Raw genomic sequence first — 20,435 nt, forward strand, 5'->3', positions numbered from 1 at the left:
AGCTTTACGTGGTGCTAAATAACATACATTCAGTGCTGTAAACGGCAATGAATATCTGCAACGTGTCCCTCCCTTGCTGCCTGTCTTTACAGGAAACACTTAAATATGCTGAGTCAAACAGCATTCTGCCGTCCGTTCAACGGGAACTTTACAAGTATCCGTAATCACACCGTATCACACTCAAGAGCATCATTTCTTACTCACTTTGGTGTTTCCATTGCCATGGACAACCACTGGCAGAGAGTCGTACACTGTGTTTCTAACTCTTACGCGGCCTGTTCCATACTTGAGAAGGACCTCATCTGCCAAGAAGAAGAACAAGAGACGTTTCAGGCCAGGTTATGAAAATCGACTTACCACATGGACAAGAGCTGTAAAGGTTTATAACTTGCAGGGGGAATTGCCAAGCCTACAAACTCCCTCAAAATATGCAATATTTCACAGAGTGTGGGAGCAAAACAGCCCAGTGTCCCTTTAAGTTGGTGCCGCAAGTTATTAATAGCCAAATGTTCATTTTTTCATTTACAAAACTAGGGTTTAAAATATATAATTTTAATATATTATTTAAAAATAACACACAGATTAGCAGGGAATTGAATCAGTTTCTGTAATTTCTCACCAACTGCCCCATTCAGGTTCTGGAAAATCTGGCACCTGTGGTCCAAGGTTACGTTGAGAGTTTCCTGAAAGACATAGAGTATCTTAGCCATCCAAGATATGTTTTCAAGGGATACATTGTCAAAATAAGTATTGGCGTTAACACAAGATTCTTACTCGCTGTAAAGGATCCAAGTATATTTTAGTGTAGAAGAGCTGGTCATCATCATTGTCGTGGAGGTTCCACTGTGAAACAACTCTGTTTAGGTACGGGGCGTAGCCGATTATACCTGCAAGTAATAAACAGTGTGAAACGCATATCCAGCTTTAAAGTATAGGGTTAAGAGACGTTTACAAGGTCATATGCAACAGGCAGACTGTTGGTGACAATTACACAGTATCTGCTGGCTCCTTGGTCTGAATACTTCACTCGAGGAAGCTTGAGTGCCTTACATAAAGTGTGATTTTTGGCAATAATCCCAAAAACACAAGAAATGCGCATGGAATTTCTCTTCCCACAGTCTGTAGATAAAAAGCAGTGCAGCAATGGGCAGTAAGAAAGCTCAAATCTGAAGGATATTTCTGTCTCACAACTCACTGAGCTGCTGGAACAGTTTGTCCAAGTACAGTATCTTTCACTCTTGCCAAATGTATATTCTCATAGCAACGTCTACTCCAGTTTTCCCCCGTCCCCTCTTATTTTCTTCTCATGCTCAGGGACACTGACCACAGTAACAGATTGCAGGGTTTGGCTATGTAGCTTGTGTGCGCCGTTTTGCATCCCATCATTTAAAAAAAGCCTTAGACACTGTAAACAAGTCGATGGATAGACATGACATAATCGCAATGGCTGGAGCAAGAAAGAGTTCAAAGGAAATCAAGACATTTTACACAAATCTGTAGCTTATCCACAAAATGATGCCTTTAAATCAACAGATCCCGGAAAGTGCTGAGAAGTGCATGACTTTTTGGCCCAATGCTTTTGGAAAAATTCAATGTTATGCTGGAAAACACAGTGTACTGTATAATATTCTGTCTGCACAGTTAGAGGAAAAAAAAAAAAAGGGAACAATAGAATTTACCATGATATGTGTCTATTTTGACAGACTGTTGAAAATGTATGGAAACTTTAAATTACAGCTCTCGACCATCGTAAGGTTTGTTAGCGAGCAGATTTAATATGCTTAGATAAACACACACGGCCACACACAAACACAACCCTACTGTATCTTGATTCCATCCAAGAAACACTGCACTCTCTGTGACACCGTAGTGTGTGTCCAGATGCTATAAAACGGTCTTCAATAGTCATTTGGGTGGTAGCTGTCTGAGCACAAACAAAACCGGCAATTTTACACAAACTGCAGCACATTCTGAGAACCGAGACAAATCCACATGTCATGTCAATGACAACGAACGCTAAAAACAGTCTCTGATCAGTCTGAGGCAGCTCGGCTTCCATACGGGAGGCCAGACCAGGCTGATGACCACAGGGAAAGTAGTAGTTCTCTGTCCTGAATGGGTCCTGAGAACTGGCGGCTAGCTATGCCGCATGGATTATGAAGAACGTACTCTACTGTTATGGTTCTTTTGTTAAAAATGTCTGCACAAATTCTGCAATTTCCCCTCTTTCAGTATCTCTTGTGTACTTGATGCCTACAAACATCTTCATATGTGCAGTCTGCAAATGCATGCTCAAGGAGGGTGATCACTAAAAAAACATCTCAAGAATGCAGTTAATATTCACATGAATGGGGCTTCTGTCACCTCCCGTCCACTTGGACAGGAAATACCTCAGGGAGCCAGTTTCCAGGGAAATACACTTCAATTTCACAGAACGAGATAAGAATAAAAGTCCAGTGGTTTTACATTTCAAAACTAACACCAGTCTGTTGTCATTCCTTGAGGTCGATCACGCTTTAAACCAAAAACACTGCGGGTGCACTGCAGCTCAGCCCCCTGAATTCCAACTCAGCCTGCAAGTTTTCCGAGTTCGACAGCTGATGGCGGAATGTAAACCACACCCACAGGCGTTATGGCTATTGCAACACCAGTCGACCCAAACATAAAACTGATATGCACATAACATATATAAAACTGCTTCACTGATCTTAATATTCTCTTCAGATAATGAAAGTTACTTTTGGATCGTCCCATATTGACCCACACAGATGAACATCACAGTAAACTGGGATTAATCTTTCTCGACAGATGAGCGGGGTTATGGACCCCACACATAATCACCATAGTTCTGTTTGTAAAATGGAAGACAATACACACAATTCAGCTGAACTATCTTTCAAATTTAAACTGATGGTTGGCTAGTCAGGGGTCACCTTTGCATTCACCAAACAAATTGCCAACACAGCACCAAGCCAGCCATGATGGAGGGGATTCAACAACTTCAGCATTTCTGATCATAGTTTCAGTTTTTGGAACCCACCTCCAGAGTTGAGGTAGCGTTTGCCACTGCGGATTGACGGGTACTTGTCAGCCAGCCGCTTATCCGGCCATATCAGTGCCTCTGCAGCAAAAAGCACTTTGTGGTTGGCTTGCTGGAACTTCCTGAGAATCTCCTCTGGTCCTCCAGCAAAGATAAGATCATAGCTAAAAGGGAGGAGTGAAGATGAAATACAACAGATCATTATCATTCTTTTTTTTCTCCTTTCAGAGCAGTCTGACAGTTTTCTTAAGCAAGTGTGTTCTATCTTACATCTGACACACAACCTAGGCTTCGACTTGCTTGAGACAGATAGAAATCTAAATGTAAGAAGTTGAGTTTCTTCCTGAGTGGGCATTTGTACAGGCAAGCATTGCACATTGTGCATTGTAAAGGGCAAGCATTTTTGGATTGGAATGGAAGGTATTTCCAAAAGGGTCCTGCTTTCCTTGAGGTTACAACACTAAAGATGCAAACTGATCTGATGTATGCATGGCCTACAGAGTTGTGTGACAGTCAGAGGGAAAAAGGGCAGAAGCCTTTACATGGGCTGGTGCGACTTGTTTAAAAGCATGCCATTATTCAAAGGGCAGATATTTTAGGATGTGGAAACTCTTGATGTTTCTGGTGACTTTACTTTGAGGTGTGAAGTCATAACAGTGAAAGAGCCGATTTATTTTGGTGACACCATTTCCACAGTCACTGACTATAAAACAGCCTCTTCTAGATGTGACTTTGATTGTGGACTCGTCTAAATTTGACCGATGTCCCAAAAAATCCTGTTCTATATACAACCTGAACCACCTCAGTCGGGCATGTAATAAGAGGAACGGAAGTCTTAACATAGGTGAGGAGGCCAGTATGCTGTGGAATATCCACATCTGGTGGACACATGGTCATGCAAACAACCCTCTGTCCTCTGTTAAGTCATCTATTCTAGTTATTGCTGCAGTATAAAAAGACCTGCAGTCCACAACAAGACGTTCATGACCATGTTTAAAAAGCTCATTCTTTGAAAATAAATTTATGACTAACCTGGCCTGGGAATGAACCGGTCCGTTTTACACTCTTCGTGGGTGTTGCCTTTTTTTTATCACCTAAGAGATTTAATCACAGTCCTGAAATACTAACTGCTTTGCTTCTATAAAAGGTGCAAACCTTGGTGAGATATTTGGTTTTGACTTGGTTTTAGAGCATTAATGTCCTGCTGCAAGTCATGTAGCTACATGTTTCCTCTTTAAGCTGCTAACATAGAATTGACAGTCAAAAAGTATTTCAATTAGGCTTTGAATGTCTGTTGTCATATTTTATGATGTCCTCAGCCTAATTTTTTTTTTAACTCCTTGAACAAAATCGTCAGTTTCAATAAAGCAATTCATGGGGTTAAATGAGTGTTTTTTCGTTGAATAAACTTTCTTTAATGAATGTGATTCATATGTTTCGTCAACATGTACTGTACATATGTATCTAGAGCTCGGACACAGCTGCCTCTCTCTGTCTGTAGTCACCACAATGTAGTCTCGCTCAATGTCCTGCCCACAGCACTGTCTGATTGGTTACAATTCATGAGTAGCAGCCTATCAACACGGAAGGCTACTGTGCCACAGAACACATACTGCTCCAGTCCTGCTGTGTTTCGAAAGTGAGGCAGCAGGAGCTGAATTTGTAATAAATATCACAATCCTCTACGCTGAAGATAGAAAAACACCACGATCTCATGATCTGCCGAATGTTATGAATGAAGCTTTGAAGTGTCAAACCTGTCGGTACAGCTCAACGTGTAATGATGCACAATACACTCCATAGTGTGTTAGCAACCCTGTTGGGTTTTCATCATTGATGCAGTGGCTTTAACCCTAATCACACCCATCAAACAGGAGCACATGTGAAATTTTTGTGCACCCGTGAGAGGAAACATACCTCATGAATGTAAAAGTCAGAAGCGCCACTTTTTTATTTTCATGCTGGCATTACGAAGGAGCGGTGTTTGGAAGTAATGTAGCCTCCCTAAGTGGTCAAATTTCCCATTGCAGCCCAAAAGTCATTACTGCACACATGACAAATTTCTGCCAATTCGAATGTGCATAAACTGACTGATGTATAGCCAACTCATGCAAAACCTCCTGTCTGTGAATAGCAATTGTGGTCTCCATTTAAGGTGTATGGCTTTTGAATTGCATGTAGTCATTTTCTTTTCACTTTGGGAATTCAGCCCACGCTCAGAAGCTCAACAACACAGTGAATGAATTTCAATGTCGCTTACATTTCAGTCAGTGAATTACATACAGGATAAAAGTGTATAACTGTGACTGAATCAGTGGCAGAAACTGTCAAAACAGTCAAGGTGGTCCGGCAGGATTGTAGATTTTAATCTTCAGTGAAATGCACATGCAGTTTGTGAGACTACAATCATTTCCTCCAGAAGAAAAATAACCATTCCAATTACCTGTTTCAAGGGTGTGACAACTTCGCACAGCAATTATAGCTAACATTATTCATGTGACATGGTGCAGTAAGTATCATCATCTTCTGCTCTATTTGAGGAAATATGGCCTGCAAAGCTGTCATTATTCTAAACCACTCACATTATCTCAGGAAAACTTTCCATTGGCTTTGAAAACTCATAATTCAGCTACCTGCATGTGAAAATTACTCTCCTCATACATTTGGCGATGCTCTATAATAATGCCTTTACATGAATGAGTAGAAGGCGGTTTAGCGCAACATAAATGTGCAGAAACAGCTCTCAGGAGGCTTTCACAGCAATTATTACAGTCTGCAATTGTTAAAATTAGTTTGAGTTTTAATTCAGCAATTAAAGGTGTTTTGTGTCCCTTTGTTGTTATGGAAATGTGTTAGATTTCAAATCAAAGCTTAATCACAGCAAAGCTCAATCAAACTGATGTTTGGGGAGAAAGTGAACATCTCTGAGAAAACTAACACAAGCAAGCAAAGAAAAAAAAAATTGATCTTTTTTCATTATTTTATCTGTTGGCTGCAAACATAGACCCAGAACAAGGGACTTCACTTCTCTACAGCATTTCAAAGTAATATATCTCTTGGCAATATCACTGTCTCTGGGACTCATGTGGGAGATCACTGATGACTAATTTAGGCCTTGAGATACTACTGAACGGATGCTCCCAATTAACAAAATGCTGAATTTGAATTATCAAGACAAGTCAGGCTACAGAGGAAAGGTTGCAAAAAAAAAAGCTAAAAAAATAGCATACCTATCCACAGTAAGGACAACAAGATCCTCCTGATCAGCCAGAGCCTCCATGGCCTCCTTCAGTAGTCTGACTTTTTGCCCTCCACCGATAGAACGACCCACGTCGCCACCCTTCCATGCTTCTCCCATTCCCAACACCTGAAACAGAACACACGGAGGGCAACTTGTTGAGTCTGACACAGATTGGCTTGATAACAAACAGCACTGTGAAAATATGCATTTTCACAAGTCATTTTTATGTCTTTATGTTATATAATGTCTTAATTTTTATTGTCTCAAAACCACTTGCGAGGCGTGGGGAATGTTCACTGGCCTCCCAGTATGCAAGACATTTCCAAGAACTTTGCAAAAATAGGACAGAGTAAGATGGGACCACTAATGTCACCAAAATTACACTTGATTTAAGCAAATGGATTAAAGAAGCTGCTTTGGAAAAAACAGCCATTATGTTACCATAATGGCAGATTTTCCAGTGGTAGCTAGAATGGCCCATTTTCTAAACTGTTTAAGTGCAGCCAGACTACACCTCCACACAATCTCACCGTGAGTGTGAGCCTCAGAGTTTAAGTCGGCCTCATACTGATAATCCACCTGCACAGTTACCTGCAGGACTGTGGCAGCTGCACTCAAACTGTCAGGCTGCTGTTATTCTTTGTGTGCTAATGCAGTCTCATTGGGTTGTCTGTACAGAGATGGGTGCACATCAAGCCGAACAACAAAGCAAAGAAAAACAGGAAACTGACATTAACTAATCCAGAAAGACCTCTCACAAACATTTTGAGTAAAGGCCCCAAAGCGTATGTATGTGTCTGCAGGTGATGGAATGTTGCAGCAAGTGGTGCAGCAGGCAGGACCTCGCAAATGCTTGCAGCGCCTCAACTCCGAGCTCAGAACAACACCATCAAAAAAAGGCAAAGTTTTTTGTTTTTTTGTCTACTGCTGGCTTCAACCACAGAGGGGAATTCTGGACCCACTTTGAGGAGTGTCCCTTTAAGATGGATGTTTTTACAGCTTGCTGCACTTTGTTGTTTCCTTTAACGGGCTAATCAATCATCGAGAGTGTGTTGAAACAGCGCGCGTGTGTGCGTGAGTGAGAGACATAATTCTTGAATATGACAAGATCTTACCTTCACAGTGTAGTTGAAGTATTTTGCAGACTGCATAAAGCGGTGGAAACCATCGGTTTCCTCTGTTGCAACAGTTAGGACGAGCAATTTTTCTGGAAAAGAAAGAGAAACAAATTTCCAAAACTTAAGTGACTTACAAAGTCATCACATTATTTTTTGATTTCCATATAAAATTCTAGGGATGTGGGGAATATATCATTGCAGCTGAAATTTCAGATGTATCAAGTTGCAAATTTCTCACTTTATTGCAATTTTTATTGTTTCCGTTGAAGGATATCCACACAAATATGTATAGTATTCAATGCTTAAATATAAGCATTGACATTCCCACTTCTTTGAACCAAGTGAACCAGTTGTAAACCTCAGACCTATGTCAATAAACTGGTAGCTATTTGGTTTAGCAGTCTGAACGTACGTCTCAAATTAGCAACGTCTACTGTAGTTCTGATTCGATTCAGAAACAGAAGCATGTTTTTAAATGTGGACTCAATAATTTCTTTCTATACGGGTTAAACAAACTCCCACAAACCTCCAGGACATTTCCACTGGCCATGAGTGCTGAAGGCTGAGGTTTGAAGAAGGGTTAGACCAAATACAAATTAGCACCATAGCCTCATGTGAAGCTAGAGAGGGGAAGGCTAAAGCCACTAAGCTAGTTTTCACTTGGTCTGTTATGCTTCTGGTGGTGGCCTTGATTAGACAGACTGCAATCTGTTATTATGAGGCAGGGAAAGGAGGTACCCTGATCTCTAGATCTAGTTCATCGAACTCTTTCGCTGCATGAAGGGAGAGCGCTCATTCATTTCCAGCTTCCAAAAATATCAGTTCAAAATGTGCAATATGTTGTGCCGTGTCAGTATGGACACAGGCCAACAAAAAGTTAATGACACTTTAGTATGGTTTTATAAGACCACTTGAATACTAATCCTGCTTTTCATGTTTCAAGAGGCAATCTGCCTTCTATTTAATATACAGCACTATGTTCCACTAAAGCCTTGTAAATTATTTATTGGACACTGGCACGTCGGATTGGAAGTGTGAAAGACAAGAAAGCACAGTCTGCTGCAGAACACAGTTAGAGAGCTGGGAATCTTTGAAGAGGAAGATTAACAGGTCTTCATTGTGTCACTTTTGAGGCAATTTTCTATTAGTGTGGTTTTGATTGTTTGTTTTGTTGACTGCACAGCAAATCTCATCATGCACATTCACATCCAAGCTATAAGAGGATGTCAACTCCCCTCACCCCAACTGAGTGGTCATACAAACCCACTGTGGTTGCCATGGAACCACATAAATTGAGATTCCTGACACACGCTGTATTTGTGCTTTATTTTTACACAAGTAAATGAAACAATGCCCGAGAGCGCAAAATAAAAGCCAAGCTCTTATTCTGAAGCATTATTTGTCAGCAAAATCGAAATCACCCGCCTCCCACCCACTCGTCCTAACTAAAGTACATTACAAGCAGCCTCCTTGCAGCTCTTTTCCATCCATTTCCTGTTAATGTGACTTTACCATTCTCTCATCCCAGTCTAGCCTGTGGCCCTGTCATTGCTCTAACAGCCATTCCAGTACTCCTCTGACACAGAGGTTCTGTTACAGGTTGGAAATAAGTTAGAGGCAGACAGGGAGCTAACAGCATCAGATGAAATATAGTGAAGGACTGGGCAGATTCAGAACAACATGAGTTTGAAATCACACAGAGGGAAGGGATGTCTGTTACGAGCCACAGGTGTGTCCCTGTTCTTATTCTTGGCTTGGAGGGAGAAGACGATCAAGCATAGTGCAGGGTGGGGATGGCGTCTCTCATGTTTGGGAAGCACATTTTCCATGCAGCGATCGTAACGGTGACAGGAGAAGTTTACATTCTTCTCCTCATCCTACACCAGGCTATCATGGAGGCAAAGTTTTAGCCTCGATCAGACAATTATGTATGCTAAATGCAATATGTCCATGCATGAAGGCCAGTTCATTTGGCAAAAACACATCCAATAAATCAAATTGGACACTTTTTCCCCTCCTTTTTTGCTTTATGAAGCATATCTTAAGCAAAGCTTTTTTTTTTTTTAAATAATATGGTTTAAATATTGGACACAGCTTCAGTCTCTCTTGGAAACCATTCACAGTGTTGTGCATGCAAAAAGTGCCAGAAATTGTGAAGTAACAAATGAAAAAGTGAGCTTGAGAGAGAAGTTCAAACCCAGCTTACTTTCTCACCTCTGCACAGCTGGCCAATGAATGCTTGAAGTGGGTGTAAGTGATGGACTGCTGGCTTCGGAAATGGTTGTACAATCAAAAAAAGCTGGAACGCTGTGTATAACGTAAGTAAAAACACACTGTGTTTAGGGACAAAGGTTTTACGAAGTGTTTCTGAGCCCATGTAGTAATATCCGTTATCCAATCATGTGATCACAAAGTGGTGAACCTCCCTCCATCCTTGCTTGAGGAGAGCATACTGCTGTCTTGACTATTTTCTGCTGGGTTTTCTTGTCAATATTTGGAAACCTTCATGAAAATTCTGTATTTCATCCTGCTGTAATTACAGCCAGGATACGTTTTGTATTCCTCCTTGTAATTATCTCAATTCATGTTTCTGTTCCCATAAAATGGGAATCCACCACTAGTAACTTTGTTTGTATTTGTGCAAAGAAAGCCATTGTCAAGCTTCATGCTACGACCCCTGCTCTATTCAGCATGACTTATCTATTTCAATTTCCAAAACACTAAACTCTGAAAAACAAAACCAATGGCTTGCCTGTGATGTCAGGGAGCTGCTTCCCATCAAGAAGAAATCGGCTGATGACTTAGACAAATTAACCCTCCGTGACCTTGCCCTGACCTTATGGCACCACACACTTCCTTCTTGTTGTAAACATGCAGGCCACAAGAGTGCATCCCAGCAAGCAAGCTCCCAGTTAAGTACACCCTGGGGATGCAAACCACCTTTAATTTAAAATAGATGAGACTGACACTTTTATTTCCTACATTTAATTTGTTGTTCCAACACATTGGTGAGTGTCTTTCATGGCTTTTCCATACACAATTCCTGGTGGGAAAAAAATCCCTTAGGATTCATTGTGTCCCCATCTGAACTATGGCTGGAAACCTTGGCTGGAAATTATGATATTGTCTCCAAATACAACACAAAGTGCAGAGGAGAGAATTCTGATCTGCCAGCATTGTTGAATGCCAGCTATGGATATGTAAATTTGTGATCTATAAATCTAACTGTGGCTCACAGGCTAAATGTGAACGACCTCACAGAGCATACTGCTGTATGAAGGGATGTACCGATTTTATACTGAGAGGATTTTAAACTGGCGTTCACCCATACATTATATTGTCACAGAAATAAATTTTGTTTCCTTCTCCAAAAAAACCTTGTTCACGATAAATAAAAGTAAGCATAGTCTTATATCACATCCTTCTGCATACCTAAAAATTATCTAAAGGGATAAACCTTTCAGATGTTATCTGAAACTTACAAAGAGGATTGATTGTGCAGCACACGAAATATGACAAAGTGGTCTACAGCTAATTAACATGTCACATGTCACATGTCAGTCACTTTAGGTAATATTTCCTCATGCAGAGAAAAGATTTCTTGAGGTACGCCTTTAAGGTCAGTACTTCATCCCAGTGTTCAGTTTGTTTATGTTGCTTCAACAGGGGTCCCTCATCCGTAAGCATAGTATTGACTTCTACGTATATGCAGATGATATCCAGTTCTATTTTACATGGGAGTTGCTGATTGTAATCGTGATATGCATATATGACATATTACCAGCTGTTAGTCATAAGCTATTCCATGTATTTCTGCCACTATATTAAGGAAAAAAGGGATTGTCTTATTGAGTGGGCTCATGATTGCACAACAGTGCTGGTTAGTGCTTTGCTTTTAGCCATAAACCACAAACACCAACCAAATATAAATAGATTGCTATTATAAAAAGTCATAATTCAGTCACTCTGGTCTAGCCAAAATGTCTCCTTTTATTATCTTTGCCCCTACATTTTAAAATAGTGTCAGAAGTCACAAGACCACTCTGGGTATTTTGTCCTTTTCATGCAACATTCAGACTGTACAATGTATCATTTTCTGCCAGGAAAGTAATAGACTGTACAGCTTGTCACATATTGTTCAAATTAATCTTCAAGGAGAGAAAACAATAATTGTTTCCACACAACAAAAGTACAAATGTACCTCCAAATCTAATTCCAAAATGCAATCTTGGGCCAGCTGTCCAGTCCATTGATGTGTTTTTTATGTAAACACTTTAATCACACTAATAATTAAGCATAACTAAGAGACAGATGGCAACACTCAAAAGGAGAGGTTTTATAGGCAACTGTGATTTTTGGGGAATGAGTGTCTAGTCAGAGTAAACACAGCACACTGTCATGCCAGTTCTGTAAGAACAGTCCACGGGGGGAGAGGAATGTAGTTCATACAGTACTGCCATAACTCCTCTCAAAGAAAGGCATGGACGCCAAGTGGTCTTTCCCTCTGACTGTGCACTCTTCACTCTTTCTCTGTGCCACATGGGGCTCGGCCGTCTAGGTAAACTTTCACACTTCAATGAGCAAAAGTTCTGACTCACTGGCTGGGGCTAAGCTTAAGTAAGCATTTCTTGCAGAACGGAAAGAGGTATCATGGGAATGTGCCCTGGCCTTGAACATGAGGATAACAGGATCTTTCCTCTTTGATGAGACAATCCTGGCCAGTGAACACAAACTCCTGTTCTTTCTATTTTGGTCATCCAAATAAATAAGCCACCACAGCAAGTTCACCTTAAAGCTTACCACAATTATCCAGAAAGTGTCAGGCAAAGGAAAGTGCGAGTAGTTGAGCTGATAGCCCACACAGGCAGGGTAAATCCAGGCAAATCAAGACGCTTTAAAATTGGGAAAAGAAAAAGGATTGCTTCCATGCGAGGATTGCACACTGATGCTTAATTCTCCTTTTTTGAGGGCAACCTTGTGTGCCATTTCTATACTTAGAGATTCGCCTCAGGATGACCACCCTCCTGAAAAGCCAGCCCTCATCATATGAAATGTGAATTTAACTCCAGTCAGTCTGTGTGTTCCCTGCATCTGAAATAATTAAAGTAGACATCAGTATCAGGGGACATGGAGAGTGGTCAGGAATTGTTTAAACATGCCGAGTGTAACAGACTGCCAGGCATTTACTTTTTATGGATGGGTCTTGGGTCTTTGAGCTGTGCCAAAATTTCAGCAATGGTATGATGGTATGTATTACTCAAGGCAGCATACAACTTTTCCATCCTAGCAACAACTTTCTCTCAAAGGGAAAAACATTTCGAGCCAGGTTACATAAGAAGAAACATATAGGAACTGACAACAGTTTTCTGTCGATACGTAATGCGAAGTTGGCAGAAGACAACATTTTTGGTATGTTTCCAAGGTCTAAACACAACATGTTGAAATCGATATAGTTTGGCCACCTAAGTGAGTAATACGAACGGAGAGAGTTGTCACCTGGTCCAAAGTAAATGAAAGGCAGTGCCTAAGCAGGGAGAAGTGACAAACAAGTCAATGGCCTAATTTTTCACCACAGCAAGGAGACAAAGACACAGCCACCATCCATACTGTGGACACTGAACAGGCTAAGCAGCATCAGAGCTCATCTCTGTCCACCTCAGTGCCCATGGATCTAAATGAAAGGGCATCTGTAATGTTCTTTTGTGCTGTAAAGGTTCCTACAATTCTGATGCTACTTATACTTTAAAAAACCTTGAAAAAAAAAGTTTCATTGCTTGGATTAATTGGTCAATTGTGTTGCTCTTGGAATATTGGGTCACAACTGGAACCAGAAAGGTGTTAATCAGATTATCAGAACAAATTTGCAGCTGTAAAGTCAGATATGACTACTGATCTCTGGTCTACCTCAGAAAGGCATAATGCTATTAATAAACCTCCAAAGGTTTTGGCCTTTTTGGTGCAGTGGAAACAAGCTTTGAACACAGCATTGATATATCATGTTTCTGTCCAAAATAATCTTTCATCTGTTTTTTGTCTCGGCCAACACCTGAGGGAAACATCTAACTCTAAAGCTGTTAAATGCTCCACTGTGTTCACCAGCAGGTATTTAACTGTGTCTGTCTGCTGTGTGGTGCTGAATAGGAAGTGTGCAGTCAGTTTCTAGAGCTTTTCCACTGAAAACAGCTGGCTGGAACCAATGCTGTTAGAACAGTCAGAGTGAACCAAAACAGTAAAGTTGTGGACCGGTCAGATAAACAATGAGCTCGAACTCACTATAAAGCTGAGGGGACCTGCAGATTCAGGTGATGATTCTCTGTAGATTCATCACTATGAGTGACCTCTCACATTGGCTCATTGTTTTCACATTGTCATTTGATATATTGTCATAAATATATAAATCACAGCCGCTTTAAGGTCTAAGGGTTGGGTTATGATAGAAAAGAAGCAGTTCTTATTGTATTTCCCGACCATGCTGGAAATCAAATGTGTTTAGAACTGTTGGGAACAGCCACGTTTGAAAGTGGGATGAAAAGCCTGCCATCAAAGGTAAAAGGCAGACAGCATATCCTTTAAATATGGGGACAACAACAATATGGGGACAACAACACACATTTTCAGACAGTCTCTCCTGGAAGGCATTTATAGTGTTGCATACATGAAAAGTGACAGAAAGAGAGCTGGAGAGAGAAGCTCATACCCTCGCTCCTTATCCTCCTGATCGCTGCATGAAATGGGTATGACTGTCAGATTGAGGGATTTGGAAAGTTACACAAATGGTCCCCCAAATGTGACGATGGAGGTGAGGGGGATTCCCGAAGCCGTTGGACCATCCAACAAGCGGCTCTGTTAAAGCATACTTGGCAGCTTAAGGATGGACGTCTGCACTTACACACATCTGTAGACTGTATGCATGGAGCTGAATCTATATATAAAGGCTAAATGGAGAAGAAGCACGCTACCCAACCTACAGTCACTTTAACAGGTTTTCCAGCTTCAGAACACATTAGAAATTTAATGAAAGTACATTAGCTTTGCACAGAGGTGGCGCTTTTGATGTCTAAAAGCCAGCAGCCCCCAGACGTGCAGACATTCCTTTTCACCTAAAAAATACCACTGTTGCTACCTAGGAGAGCACCCCATGTGTTTGCAATTAGCAGTAGTCACCATATTTGTGGGATGGATACCCGAGGGACTAGGAAACACTCGCAGGTTGGTTAGTTGGACATTATTTCAACTGTCCACAGCTAGACAAGAGTTTATTTTCTAGCAACGTTTCATACCAACCATAATTGATAAAACAACCATATCCATAATGCAAGAACGCTGCAGTGCATCCGCAGAAAAAGGCTGTGTTTTCAATTACACATGTCAAACCACAGGCACTACAGCCTTAGGATGTGGCATGATGTCACCAGCATTGGGCCAGGAAACAATTTTGCAGTCTCGTCACACATCATTTTTATTCAAGAATGGCTTATTTATTTTATCCTATAAAAACAACTAGAACGTAGAGAAGAACAACAACTAATTTCATCTGGTTCACGTCATGCAGTGCTCTCATCAGCGGTAATGATTATATTAGGACAGTCATTTCCTTCGTTGGCCACAGTCCGGCGTCACTGTAGAGCTTTAGATTCTTCATCGCTGAGCTAGTTTGATACAACACAATGCACTGAGGATGTTGACTGTTTAAGTTTAACCAGCATCCTTGAATAAATTAGTTAATTATTTTATGCTGATATTACTGTGGGTGGAAAACAGCACAATTTTATGATATGAGCTGTTATATTTTGTTAGTATTTGCTGCAAAGGGGACATGGGCCAAGCATTTTAATCCCACTTTCACCACATCGACACAGCTCCTGTTTCTCTACATGGAAAGTGAACTGAAAATGCTTTAAAGACCAGAATTAAGCTGCTCCCTAAGTGCATGGTTTGGCTTCTGCATGTTTTTCTCAGCTAGCAGATTTGTTTTAACGGACTTCAATGATTAGTAAATACAAACTGAAATCCCTGGCTCACAGGAAGACAGGAAAAAAGGCTGCACTGTGAAATTTTACAACTGGAATACTTAGACAATTACCTAAAGCAATAGCCTAGAACATTTCCCTGAGAGTGAATGTCTTTGTTGTTGTTGTCTCGGTAGTATGAATGTTTTATTGTGATGAGACCAAGTAAAAAGCTGTGAAAGAGCTGTGAAAATTGCACTTACTGTGATGGTCTAGCTTTCCTGTAGCCTCTCCTTTTAACAGCTGTGTCACGTTGGTGTGTTACAGTTAATATACAAACCTTAGTGTCTGTCTTGACTTCTGACTACAATTTAAAACAAAGCTCAAGGAGTTTGAGTACAAGGCAATTTCAACAGCACACCATCAGGTACTGTCTTATCAAGACAAGACTCAGCCAACGCAGCAAAAGATCAACAGCTGTTCAATTCCCACTCTCAGATCGTCCTCATTTAAAACGACTTGCTAGGTAGAACAATGGGATATTTGTACTACAGCCATACTCCTGACAACAAGCTGAAACATCATCTGTTTTCAGTACTGCTTAAGAGCAAGAGTTTGCATAATGGGAACTGTCAGCTTGATATCCTGCTGTTTTTACCTTTTTGATAGTTGGCAGAAAACACCTCAGACAGAGCTAAGACAAAAGGGGCCGAGTGAAAAAGCAGACAACACAACACATATTTGGCTGGAAATGAGGCACAGAACCAACCTTGTGGTGATATAGTGACAATGTTCTAAGACATGATTACAGGCTTGGCCTGCCAACAGGGTTTGTTAGTTTGTTAGACTGGAATTACAGGCAATAGAGAGCGCTATTATACAGTATATAAGGCATGGACAACTTTAGGTGGAGTTTCCTTTTCTTCTCTATAAAACGCTGCCTGCTGACACGTCAGTGATGTCTGGGAAAGGTCTAATCTAGAGACGCCTATTCCATGGAACAGTGGAGCAAACAAGATCATACTGACTAATTGTGTTTATCTGAGTTTCCCACACACACACTCACTCACCAAGAAAAAGGTCAGATTACTCATTTAGATCTTCTTTATGGTCTTCAGATAGTGGCATACTTCATGTTCAAACAAGCAGCTGAAGACGCTGAAACCAATGGAGGAGAACTTTTTGCTTTACTTACGTCGACACAAACATTGTAAAATGACTCAAATGATCTAATCAAAGCCGTGAAAAAAAAATGATTTGAATGAGGGTTTAAGTGTTGTAGCAAAGGATAAAGGAGTCGTGCACAGCGATATGAAGTGGCTCGGCTCGCACCACAAGAAGTACACGTTAAATGACATATCTACGCTGTCAGAAGTACTGCTCACACAGCCAGTCCGAGAGGAGTGAAAGGCTCCTTTCAGATGGCCGGACAGTGGGGGTCTGCGCTGCCCAATTCCTGTAACTTTCCAAAACCGCCAAACCAGCAGCCAAGTCTGCTGTTCACAGTGGCCGGCCAGGTGCACATAGGTGAGAAATGGGCAGACTGCTTCTTGCACTGCCCCTTTTCACTGCTGAATCACACCGTTCACGTCTGTGCTGCAACACAAAGCTGCATTAAGTCTCTACTTGCACAGCTGGCATGCAACACAAACCAGGGAATACAAATATCTGTATCCTACCTGTGAATCTATTTTTTTCTGTAGCCCTTTTAGTGGTTGCTTACTGACCACTGTCTCTGCTTTGTCATATTCCATCACTGTGATGACCAGCATCTTGCCCCACCTAAAAGGAAAGTCACTCTAAAACAGTACGTCCATGTTCTTCTTGACATGATGGACGACACGTCACCTGGCCTTGTTCTAAAGAAGAAGGTTTAGGCCTTTGTTATTTGCTTGATTTTTCACCACCATACCCTACATCCGTCCATCTTCAGGGAAAAAAGTGTTTCACTGAGAACTTGGGGGCGAAAGAACTTATCAAGATAATATTCCTCACTGTTAACACATCATCAGATGTTGGATCAGGTGTAATGCAGTGTTTCAGACATTACGACCCAAACAGGCTCCAGAATGGCTCATAACTGGTGGACTGGAGTGATTTATCACTATAGTGTGTCCCAGTTCAAAACAAATGCTTCCTTCTTGGATTATAAAATGAGAGAAACAAAAGAACTTCTGAAACCTTGGCTTATAATGCATGTCAAATGCGCTGCGCTTTGGGGCTCGGGTCTATTTGGCTTGTACTTCATGACACGTTACTGTTGCATTGCAAACTATTCATGGAGTTATACTGCATGAACTACTACTTGAGCCAGTAGAATTACTCACCAGTGCCTTGTTCAGTTCATAAAACCGTCTTTAGTAGTTAAAGACTGCATAAAAACTGAAAAAGCTGGTGTAGATTTTGCTATTTTGCATTCTCTGAGAAAGTTACTTGCTGAAAACCTCCAGAAATGCAAATTAAAATACTTTGATATGATGACATGTTAACGTCATTAAATAAAATGTTCAATACCTTCAGTATGCATGGTCATATATGAAAGCTTACTACAGTAGCTCAAAGGAGAGATTTAGTAGATTATTTTGTGTGCCTTTTAGCAAGCTGTATCAGTTGCGCTGTAATCTCTGCCAGGTGTACAGACAAGGCTTTCACAAGCAAACATTTTAACCCCTCATAAAGTTAATGTTGCTACTGTGTGAAAGACACTCAGTTAGTCCACACAGGAGGACAAAACAAGCCTGTGGAGCCTGAAGGCAGCTGTTGTGCCCTGATTTTAGACTGCCTTCCCCAGCAAACTGCATCCTTAGAAAAGTAGATTTCCAGACTTATCTTAAACATAAGCCCACAGGACTCATGACATCATCGCCGGTATATAAAAAAACCCCATATGTATCCACTTATGTTGCTGTTTGCAGGTTTTTACAAGATGCCCAGGACTGTGAAAGGAGCTGTGTTTAACTGAAATGATTTTAGAGCAATTTAGAGCAATTTAGCCACAGCGACATGCTAACAGGGGAAGGGCTTTGAAACAAGTCAATAAAACTGTGACACATCTGGGGCGCTTTGGGGAGCAAAGACCTATATATGTAGAGTACAGCCTATGGCTGAGCTCTCAAGCAGGTTGTACTTGGCTCCACTCCACGAACCTTCAGTTATACCAGCTTTATAACTGCCTCTCTCTCCATCAAGCACGTAATTGCTTGTTTGCCTTGAAATAAAACTGATTTCATTCTAATTGAAATCATGGCTGATGAGTGTATGATTGCCCTGCTTCTTCCATTCAAGCCCAAATGCACAGAAAGGGGATAAGTACACACACGCCATCAAAGACTCGCTTCTAATTGGTTAGTTATTCCTCGCCCTGACGTTTTACAGCCTGGCATCTGTGTATAACCGTCGGGGCCGCACGCAGCCGAACAACATGGAATAAAAACAGGATTGTGTGAAACCGCAGACGTTTCTTTTGTGTCAGGCGCTATCGTGTAATTTTACGCCCCCAGCATATGCAGCGCGGGACATAAGCACTTTCGGTGGCATGCAACCTGCACCCCCCGCACAGGAACATCATGTAGCCTTTAAATGGCATCTTGGACCATAGATATCCCCCCCTATTGCACGCTTCACATGACAGCTCTGAACGTGCGGGTCGCAAATGTGTGACTCAAAAGTAGAAAAGCAGTCAAATATGATGGAGCTGCGTGCTTTGAGACAGAACTTCAGGCTGTGTTTGACTTCGGGGGCAACAATCGGAAGGATAAAAAAAAAAAAAAAAAGTTTGATCGCTGCTTACCTTTAGGAATAGGCGCAGGAGCTTGAGGTGTCCCAGTAGGGTAGACAGAATTTGCAAACTTCAGCCAGCATGAAAACACAAAACAAAACTTGAGGTACTCCATTGCTGTTACAGTGCGTGCTCCCGGTGACCGACTGGACTATTTGCCCACCTCCCAGCAGTGGTCAGGCTTTGCCCTGGAGGGTCCTAATGTACGCTCTCGCGATAATAAAATGATGAGAGAGAGGGGGGGAGGTTAAAAAAAAAAAGTCCTCCAATGAATCAGAAGTTCTGTGAATGAGCAGCTCTTGAGACTGCTGTTTCTCTGCAGGGATGGGTCGAATAAGAAGTGCAGTGCATCGGGATTAGAGCGCAACAGGCGTGGTTCCTTAATTGCAGCTGCGGCCACTTGGGTTCCCGGTGAAGTTAGAGCAACGGTGGAGGAAAGATAACGGCGTTCACCCCCCCGATACAGGGCCGCCCTAAGCCGAAGTGTGATAAAGACCAGCTGTGTTTGAACCCCCAGCACTGCCCCCTGACTGTTAAATACCCCTCCCCTGGTCCCCTGGTCCCCTCCCTCTGAGCACCGAGCGCCTGCCTGACCAGCACTGCTCTGCTCACAACAGACTTTTCATTCAGCTGAAGAAAAAGGACAAAGTCGGATTTAAAATACTGTACAGTGATGTTCAACAGACTGCAGGAGGCTTTATTCAGTATTTGCTTTGTAGGGGTTTTTCCCCCCATTTTTCCCTTATCCAGATCATATATCACCCACGTGACTTGGCCCTCTTCTAACACGCTCCTATATGGGGTTATATAAAAGAGAAAATGCCTCCAGACAGCAGTGAAAGAAGTGTTCAGATCCTTTACTTGAACACTAGTGGAAAAATACAGTGTTACATTAAGTCCATGCTTTTACATTTCTAACTGACAAATGTACTTTAAGTGTCAGAAGTACTTTGTATATTATTAAATGAATATTACTGATATATTCACATGTGTGGAGCATTTTCATGTAGCCTAATTGTTGGAGGTGGAGGTCTCATGTTCTGTTAAGCTGGTAAATCTAAAACAATGCATCATTTTTATCATGCATACTATATTTTGACATGTTGTAGAAGATTTCCTTGTGGACTTGAGTGGAGTAAAGACACTAAAGCACATACTGTGCTAATTAATCCATAATGAAAATCACTCTGAGTCGCTGTCCTGTACACAATAGTTCATAATAAGCTCCACTTCAACCAACTACAACTGTAACCTGTCCTTTTTGCACTTTCTGCATTTTCCTGATTATACGTAAATACTTCCACTTAAG

General features: G+C 41.3%; 1 protein-coding gene across 2 annotated transcripts in view; it reads right to left on the reverse strand.

The window, feature by feature from the left end:
• Nucleotides 1-19,519, reverse strand: part of plod2 (procollagen-lysine, 2-oxoglutarate 5-dioxygenase 2) — a 32,790-nt gene extending 13,271 nt beyond the window's left edge. For both annotated transcript variants that reach the window (XM_076721370.1, XM_076721369.1), the window contains exons 1-7: nucleotides 19,139-19,519; nucleotides 7,397-7,488; nucleotides 6,271-6,407; nucleotides 3,041-3,204; nucleotides 775-887; nucleotides 620-683; nucleotides 205-302 (exon numbers count right to left, since the gene is read on the reverse strand). In XM_076721370.1, the coding sequence (XP_076577485.1) occupies nucleotides 205-302; nucleotides 620-683; nucleotides 775-887; nucleotides 3,041-3,204; nucleotides 6,271-6,407; nucleotides 7,397-7,488; nucleotides 19,139-19,241 (771 nt within the window). In that variant the 5' untranslated portion in view covers nucleotides 19,242-19,519. The remainder of the gene's footprint in view (nucleotides 1-204; nucleotides 303-619; nucleotides 684-774; nucleotides 888-3,040; nucleotides 3,205-6,270; nucleotides 6,408-7,396; nucleotides 7,489-19,138) is intronic.
• Nucleotides 19,520-20,435: the final 916 nt, after the last annotated feature.

Source organism: Chaetodon auriga, chromosome 21 (assembly GCF_051107435.1).
Source record: "Chaetodon auriga isolate fChaAug3 chromosome 21, fChaAug3.hap1, whole genome shotgun sequence".
Classification (NCBI taxonomy): domain Eukaryota; kingdom Metazoa; phylum Chordata; class Actinopteri; order Chaetodontiformes; family Chaetodontidae; genus Chaetodon; species Chaetodon auriga.